Source organism: Lottia gigantea, assembly GCF_000327385.1.
Source record: "Lottia gigantea unplaced genomic scaffold LOTGIsca_22, whole genome shotgun sequence".
Taxonomy (NCBI): domain Eukaryota; kingdom Metazoa; phylum Mollusca; class Gastropoda; family Lottiidae; genus Lottia; species Lottia gigantea.
Window position 1 is genome coordinate 2,625,085 of NW_008708555.1, and position 9,703 is coordinate 2,634,787.

Sequence of the window (9,703 nt, forward strand, 5' to 3'; positions counted from 1 at the left end):
TAGTAACCAAGCACAAGAAATCTTTAACACCTTAAATAACGGTAGCTGCATTCTGTTGATTTGAACACAATATCAAACCATGGGCAATTCTTCGTCTATCCATACGATAACAACTATAGAGAAATAAAACGATGTACATAGAGTAAGACAAACTTTGTTCGACTATCAAACAATAGTGAACCAACTTGTTAAATATATCATGTTGATGCCAGTAGACAATTTCCTGTTAGTGAAACCTAAGGATCAATACGCTTAGAATGTCAAGTATATCTAATAATTCTCTCTTCCTCTTCTGATAGTTTTAAAATAATCCCATAGTTACATAGATAGACTAAAGAAATTACCAAGAAAACTTTACTGCCCTAACACGAAAATATGAAACCATTTTCGTCACATGGTTCGGTAAATCTGAAACATATGTGTTGCTGACCTAAGTACTAGTATTCCATTTCCATTTTGGAATTACTTACCAACGAAGATCTCTAAAATAACTGGAAAAGTACGATGACATGTCTTTTATATATGTAGGCGACAAATTCGGTTCCATTTTTCAATCCTATACTTGTTATTATCTTATAAGGTAGTTCTCAGTATAACCGCATCTACTAACGACAACACTCCTTCAAATTCAAATGTACCGGTCGTTGTCCTCGTGAAATTGCATTTGTTTACTTTGTTCTTTCAAAGGCTATACACCTACAGATCGTGTCTTAGTTACAGAAAAAACACATGGGGCCCAGAGGAAAAACAGCTCTTTCAATGATAAACCACATAAAGAGCACTCAAAAATCGCCTACTTAAAACCTCTAGCCAGCAGTAGATTTCTTCTTAATTTAATCAATGTAGAAAATTACAAACATAGACAAACTTCATTAAATTCAACAAAGAATTGAGAACGTGGATATATCCCCAAGGGCCCGAACTCCAGCTGAGTCCAGGCACTGGTATTCAATAAAAATCTTTTGATGTATGTGTAGCCAGTTGAAATGGTATGTGAAGCGAGTTTGAAAAGATTACGTAGCTAATATCGATTAATATGTTTAATTATTGACTTGGAACGCTACAAACGGTCCGTGGCTTCTTACAGCTTTTCTCAATAAGGCACTAAACGTCTATAATACTGCGTCTCTACATAAAATTCCTTTCAATGTGAATATTTTGACCTAACCTCGATACTTTGATTTAAAATTTCACGGCAGTAGAAACATATATTTAAACTCGTTCAACTTCCTCAGTGCAAGATTCGAAATCGTGGTTCGTTTCCACTCGCCTGAATGACTATCTTCAATTACCAAAATCGGGGTTCAATCATTTTAAAACACAATAAGTGCATATGACCGACAAATTAAATTTATCCAAACATTAACACTACAGGAAACGGTATAATAGTCAGTATTTTCCACCGAACTGCTCGTACCACCTTTCAGTTGAACTATCAAGAGAAACTTCTCCAATATAAATACAACTTGTTGAAAGCACTGACTCTGAGAGCTAGGTCAATATTTTATGGTAAAATTATTAAATTTATTCCCCATTTCGACAGTAATATGCTGTCATTAAGTCCTCGTTATGTACGCTTATATGGTCAGAGTAATAACCGTCAAGAAAAAATAAAAGAAGAGTTCATTAAGGGGCAATAACTTGTCGATAATTGAAATCCCGCTGTCAGTTTCCCGGAGGACTAATATTGGGATCAAGGGTGAAAGATTACCATCTGAAGGTGACAATAAAATGATTATTTTGACTTGAAGCCACACTGAGAAATTCATAAAGAACTGAAGTAGCCAAAGTAATTGATTTTCCAGCTAGAAGAGAAATAACAATTAGAAAATGTTAAGAAAAGTACTTAGTGATAGACCAATTATTATGGGTAAGAAATCTTTCAAGTAAGCCTAATGAAGCCTGACCTACCATTAATCTTAGGCGCAAAATATGCACCGGCAAATCAGGGTTCCTTATAGATTTTATTAGGCAATTATGTTCTTAATTTACTGGACAAAAGGGGGACTAATCGCCATTTATGACCAGTGGTTGTGGGATACTGTCGCCACTTATTACCAGCAAGATATTGTCAGAATTGTTATTATATTATGTAGAGATGCACGTCCAATCAAAGGACATCGCAGAAAGCATCAAGTAGTCACGTTACAAACTCAACACATCAGGCACCTTGGGGTCCCCAAATCGATATTTAAATATCTTGATAAATACAAGTGATATAAAAACCTCTTTTAATCTGAAACACTTACTATTGATTCATCAACAAGTTTAGGGTGAAATATATGCAGTAATAAAGCACTGTAATTTAATTTAATTCACTGTAAATTATTGAATACATCAAAAAGGAAACAAAAACATTGGCTTTCGCAATTTATTTTTCAAACAAGCAACAGTTTAATTCACATTTTAGTACATCTGACTACCTGTGGTCTCACATGACCCCATGCAATTTGCGCTAAGTTTCACCATATTACAGTCATTTTACACAGATTTTATCTTTAAGGACCATGACTTGCTCATTCTGCAAATAGCTATGCATGGAAGGTTCTAAACGATCCAATGGCTTTTCTTCGCTAAAATAAGATGTAGTTAGACTTCAGCATAATTTATAGTCTCGATTTTCAGCATCTACAAGCCGTCAGCAATATTTTAAATTTAGACCACAGCCAGATACTACATCAAGGTTCTTTGGATTAGATTTTAAATACCGGGCAGAAATAAAAGACAAATAAAATAGATCCAGGGCGACCGTTCTCATGTGACATTCCGAGATTTCAACCATAACTGTAAGTTTTAATTATGGTGAAAAATTATGACAAAATGTGTACTTGAAGAAATTTTTTTCGAAAAAGACTTTAAGAATCATGCTCAAAGATATGCTTTGGGGTAAAAAAAATATCAGTGCGTGAAGCTTTATGCTAGCTTAACTACTTTTAAGGAGCAGAAGGTGACACCGAGTCTCACTCAAGACCCACATATATTTTCCGGACACACAACTAAGGATTACGTATTCGTCGATCAGTATCAACTTGAGAACCACAGAAATCTTTTAAAAGCCCCCTTTTAACTCTTTGACTGCCAATTGATGCAAGTCTCATCGAACTGAAGAAGTTATTAAGTTTATACCAGACTATAGAAGCCTTTGAAAGTTAATATCGGCAAGTTCTAAGTGTCGTCTTATTAGAAATGTTGACGGTGAAGGAAGATCATTAATTCTCCAGTCTTGACAAGCATGGAATTGGTAAACTTCTCACGACATTTATTGGACAGCTCGAAGGTAGAATGTGGAAGTTTTTATATCACAATATTTACACTTCATATGTTTTATTATATGCTGCAATAGTCTGGGGGTATTCCATAAACCACACAAAACCAGTTGATGTATTAAAGATGCGTTTCATATGTATATTACCAAAATAGATCCATGCATTTGGTTGGGTTCTCAATGTATGTTGGTCGAAAGTGAGAAACGCAGCGGTGCTCAAGGATTCAAGTCCATTGCCATGATGACACGAAATATACCTTTGTGTAACGGTGTCAACGTATAACGCCATACTTGCTGGATTCTTGTGAAGTATATGATGTTAGATCGATTCGCAAGAAATAGAAGGGGGATTGAGTAATATGGACATGCATCCACCTTTAGCTACGTACAGAATTTGCTGTAATGTTCTCAATCCCTACCACCTAAAACAATATGTCAACTGTAAATATAACTAAAGAATAACTTAGAATTGCATGTCCAAAGCCAAACAGAAACCAAGAATCAGATAGGATCGATTTATGGGAAATCAGTGCTTCGTCCTTGACTGGACAGATAATCAGAAGTCATTTAGGAAATAATAATTGAATTTGGTGAAGAATTTATGTTGTCAGTATATCAATAAAGCTGACGGGTCAATGTATAATATACTGTCAAGGGTCAACAGAGTTGCTGGTAATTTATTCCATACTCTATTTCCATGATATTTAATTTCTTTCTTTCGTCTATGATTTGATGGACATGCAAAGAAAATTACACATATTATTTAACATGGATAGACAGTTTGTAGCAGTTTATAAGCCTTGCAACTGTTAAAGGTGGTGCAACGCATTGACAATTGATTGGTACCTTATTGCAGCTTAGAAAACTGCCCTTGTCATATTCATACATAGATCAGATTGACTATAAACTATGTGTGGTACATTCGTAAATTTATAACCAATTAGGGTACAGCGCAAATAGCGCCTAATTTATGGGATTTTGGCCCCAAAACTAATACTAACTTATACCTAAGAGCGAAAACCACATTTCCTCTGTTCCTCTACAATAATAACGACCTATGTGACAATTCCAGACAGGATCAAACCTCGTAAAGAAAAAAGATAAATTGATTTTAGTAGTCTAAAGAGAGACATGGTCTACAATTTGTGTTAAATTTGTCACGTTCTAATCTCTAATTTATTTCATTACCATTTTAAAGTATTTGAAAAAGGACTAAAAGTTAATAGTAAAACACCATATGGTGTAAAAAGTACCCGTGTAAATCTAATTATCAGATTAACGGTCGCCAAACGGTCTCAACAACCAACTGTTTTTTTAGTATGATTTTAGGTCGTTGGCTCACTTACAGAATTCTTCTGAAAAATAAAATGCCAGTCCTCCTTGAAATACAGATCTTGATGTTGGCTCACTCGACAACCATGAAATTATAAAAAATATCTGTATTAGTAAAAATCCAAGTAGTAGTCCAAATAGAGCTTTACAATGATTGACTTTGAATTCCCCCCATTTGCTGGTTACATTGTCTATGGTAATGCATATCAATTTATAGAATTCATAAATGAAAAAATACATCCCAAAAAATTTAAACATCTGAGTCGAAATCAGACTGATCATAACATGATAGTTCGACTTTAAATGCACGATTGAGCTAACATTAGAAGGTGGACGGCCACTATCACTGTATCTGCTACAATGGATACAAAATTTCCAAGGCTAAATGACAATACACAATAAAGGATGTTTGTAAATATTCAAAACAAATTAAGTACAAGATGCATACATCAAAGTACTCAGTATATCTCATGATCCAACATAATCTGTAAACGAGAATGCTGCACCAACGTTTAGCAGCAGTCTCTTTATCAGAATTGTGGACTACCAGGTATACTGAAGCGGTCAATATAGCTAAAGCCACTGGCAAGGCTAGATATTAGAGGTCAATTACGACTGTAATGGACTCTTAATGGAATACTAGTCATACTGGCAGAGAGATAGTAAATTGTTTAGAGTCTAGACCTCATCTATCTATTTTCTAACTCATTATATGGAACTCTGACCGTTATCATTAGCTCTATAGTCAACTTTAATATACCTTCATTACCTCACACAATCATTCATTATGAAGGCGGAGATTATTTTCTAATCATGTCCACCAACTTTGCCACTCTATTCAAATGTGCTTTATTTAAAAGAAGCGTTCACATCGAATTTTCTACATTCCAAAGTTTGTGAAAATCGTTGAATACAGATGGAAAATGTTCCGGTTTCGATGTTAAGAAGAATAAATTCTCACAATCTGTCCAGATTGCTACAAGTCAATCAAGTTTTGTTCAATATTAAGGGAAAGAGGGCACAACTCTGAATCTAATTGTCTGAAAGAGCTCTAACTGGAAACAACACCTGGCCCGACACATTGTATGGTAACAAGGGCAATAACTTTAGTTTCTAATAATTGTTTTCTAGCTTTTCTAGCTGAACGGACTGACGTAGGTGAAGATATTGTACGCCCACATGATGAGATGTGGGTCCTTTTAAAAAAGACAGAAGTTGGTTTCTGTATCTGAATATGCACCTTTAGTTGTTTTTTTCAAATTTATTTACATCGAAAAGGGTGGGGAGGGGGGTCCATAATTTTAATGTGTATACAATTCATTTTCTTAAGGAAAGTCATATAACTCTTCGCTGCTATATTTTATTCAGAAGATAGTTTTATTTCAAATCTTTCCACATCCGTCCAATACGTTTAACCACCTTTCCACAATTAATTCCACAAACTTTCAGATCGCCAGAGTCATTTATATTGTCAAAATCCTCGATATTGTCAATCTGGCCCTTTCTTATTTGTTGTATCATATAGTTTACATGTTGTAACAGAACACTGTCTGAAACATATTGCGAGTCCTTCAGTTCATTGAATGCCGTCAGTAGCTCATTAGACCATTTACCAATTTCACAGAAATGTTTCTGTTGTACTATCTGAGAGACGGCCTCTATCTGAGTGTTATACATGTCTACTTCACCACACTCGTCCGCCACACATTGATGAAGGTGCATCAACCACTTATCCACCAGATAAAACAGATCATCTCTGTTTCGAATCAGGTCAGTATTTCGTTTGATGTATTTTTCCATGCTCTTGCGCCAAGGTTTAAATTTATCAGTTTTCCAAGATTCTAGACTCTCTGTTAATATTTCTAACTCCTTCTTAGCTACCATGTCTGGGATGACAGTCGGACTAATATCCCCAACTGACAATGTCAACACCTTCATTAATTTAACAATATCGTCTTTTGCGTGCACACGAGGACATTTTGGAAAGTTAGGAAACACGACTTCATAGTCTCGAATATTTGTCTGAAAAGGCGGCGAATCTGACGCGCTCTTGTTGGAACCTGAAATAAAACAAAATAATAAAAACAAGAATTGGTTTACAGATAAAGATTTGAATATCGATTTCGTTATATATCTGTATAATTTTGTTTTATAAAATTTATATCGGTATTTGTAAAGATTCATCAAAAGATTAGGACAAGCTCTTTTTTTTTCAGAATGAGAAAGTGTGCAAACTACTTTAACCGAGGACTTCATTTAAAGGTTTCAAAATCATTCAGATATTTCCGACGCCGTGACAAAGCCTTATCAGTTGGTAAAGAAAAATGTTGCCATAGCTAATTATTTCAAGGGGTACATGTATATAACACGGATCCTAGTCACTTGGAATAGTCCATTTATACCGTCATCAAAAATCATGAGCATGCTCAAGACTAATATTATCTGCGTTACAGAAGGAATGATCCACTGACATCTTTAAATATATCTGCAACTACCTGATGATTCGCCTCTTGTTCGGTCCTCTTGGTCCTGTGAATCAGTTGTAGGAGAAGAGGTCTGCAAGACACATTCTTCGGCTTCACCATGCACTTGTAATGAAGAAAAGGAAAAAATATATTACATTCTGCTATTTGTCATGATGTTTTTACTGTTAACTAATTCCTCCCCAGAAGAGTTCTTCCAAATCTATTCCTCCCCAAAATAAAGCAGTCATTTTGAAACGTATTTCATTCGAAAAATGTATACAACGATTTACCATGAAAATTTATAAAATCATACTTCACATATCGTCTATGTATGTCCGGGTGAATGACATTAATTTAAGTTATTTCGGTTATCTTCAACGAATGAGGAATTCCTCCCCTGTTGAGAAGCACTGGTCTTATGAATAATTGCAGTACACTGTATTGTACTTTGAAGAATTATGAAATAAAATGGCGCTTTAGCCTAAGAGACAGAACAGAACCAGTTTCATGGCAAAACAAACTGAGATAAGTTAAAGAAGCTACAACTTGCTATTTGAAATATACACAGATTGTAACTACCTGATAATCGATCTTCTTCATCTTCATAGTCCAGTGAATTGAAATTAAAGGTCATTTTCTTTTTCCTTTTCTTAGCTGAAAATTTTGAATGGTAATTAATAAACAAGTCTATATTTTAATCAGGCAATTAAAATGATGGATTTACAACGAAAGTCAGTTCCTAAACAAATGAAAAAACGGATTCATATTTCATTTTTGATAGATTTTTAATATTATTGAGCAAAACTTTAAGTGCACGTAGTTTGCGGAACGTATCAGTACTTGTTTACATCTCGGGATACTAGCATTATAGGAGATATTGCATCCTAAGCATAAGACCTTTTTGTACCAATGGATATTAATATCCAAAGCGATCTGTGTCTGCGAGCTACAGGCGTTACCCGAGCTGTACTTTAACCGACAGAGCTACACACTTTCTCATCACTGTTACTTACCTAACATAAATTCGGGGTCGATGTCCTCAACTAGAACGTTGTGTCCATCTTGTAACAATGCTTCTAAAAACACCGTGTACCATTTTCTGGTTTTCGTGTGTAGATGTACGATTAATTCCAAAATGGCGTCTTGGTTAGAATTATATCGACTACAGGCCCTGGTGCTCTCAAGCTGATGTTCACTTATAATTTCATGTTGATATAAAACGGGCAAGATTCCAGAATTATCAAGTCGTACTCGTTCGATCAACGTAGGCAAAAATTTCAAAATTCTCTTATAATTTGTCTTATTCTCCAACATTGGAATATCCTCTCCGAATTCCAAACCTCTATATAAATCTTGATAACCTGTAAAAATAGACCCTTCCTTAATTTCCTTTACTGTTCCACTCGTAAAGTTTATTATATGGGTAGTACATTGAAAAGCATAACGCCCAGTTATTCCGAACTTTATCCTTAAAGAAAGTCCACGTGTTCACTTTCTTTGCGGTTAAAATTAGTGAATTGTGGAGGTAAGGTTACTGGTTAGTGGTTTGAGGACAGTACTCCTATACATTCTACATTCTAATACAGAACGTTGAATATACACACAAGTTATAATATGTTCAATTCATTATACGGTATTTAGTCCCCGCATGTTTGCGATCATTGCAACCATTCGCGAAAAGTTGATATCATTCATTACAAAAGTTATATTATACTGTATGACCCACCTGCACTGTTTAATGCATCTATAAAAAGACTCCACTTTCTGGGATCCCCTCTTGCTTCCAGATACCTTAATAACATCATCATTGACTGAGCATGTTTCCCTTCCTTATCTAACATTCGTAGTTCACTAAAATGATCTGTAAAAATATACCAATTTATTAAGAGATCGAATCCGATTGGCAAGACCAAATGTTGCAAAAAAAAACATACAATTCAGCAACATACAGATACAAAGATCGCAATGCATATCATTGGCTTAGAGCTGTAAGCTCGTACATAGCATGTGTATTCGTGAGAAATGACCAATACTATACCTTCAAGTACTACAAGATGAACGAGAATATCAGTGCTTCGTACAGTTTCTACAATAAACGGATAATAAACCTCCATTATTAAACTCCGCTTTTCTTCTTCGGTACCATTGTACTGATGATAGTCTGCGCTTGTTGCCATCTCTAGCTTACGAATTTATTGGGAGAAATCAACACTACCTGAATAAAGACACAAACTGTGTACAACCAATTCTTGGGTGGCATTTCAGTATTCAGCTGGTACGCTTTGGTACAGCAAAATATAATAATTTACTTGTTAATATGTGTATATTAATCAGCTTTACGAGCATGTAATAATATCGCTATAATTACGTGGACAAAACGCATGGAAAGTCGAGTTGACATTGCAACATCGGGAGCCCCCTTCGACAGCCTAATCCAATCACCTTTCATACGTGATAGATGGTGATGAGAACAGTCTCATGAAAGCACTGGCCTAGGTCACAAAGTAAAGATTTATGATAAAACAAGGTGCAAGTTAATGGTTAAGATAATTAGATATGTTAACTAAGAGTGTCTCTGTAATACTAGTGATTGCATGGTTATACTAGAAGCTGAAACACCCTATAGGTCCTTTAACATACA

At 35.1% G+C, this 9,703-nt stretch overlaps 1 protein-coding gene across 1 annotated transcript; it reads right to left on the reverse strand.

Annotated features, from left to right (window-relative positions):
• Positions 1–5,974: 5,974 nt before the first annotated feature.
• Positions 5,975–9,239, reverse strand: LOTGIDRAFT_159939 (hypothetical protein; the record flags this gene model as incomplete). Its single annotated transcript, XM_009054628.1, has 5 exons — positions 5,975–6,657; positions 7,642–7,716; positions 8,076–8,423; positions 8,789–8,923; positions 9,101–9,239. The coding sequence occupies 5 exons, from the start codon at positions 9,237–9,239 to the stop codon at positions 5,975–5,977; spliced, it is 1,380 nt and encodes a 459-aa protein (XP_009052876.1).
• Between the last annotated feature and the right edge of the window lie 464 nt (positions 9,240–9,703).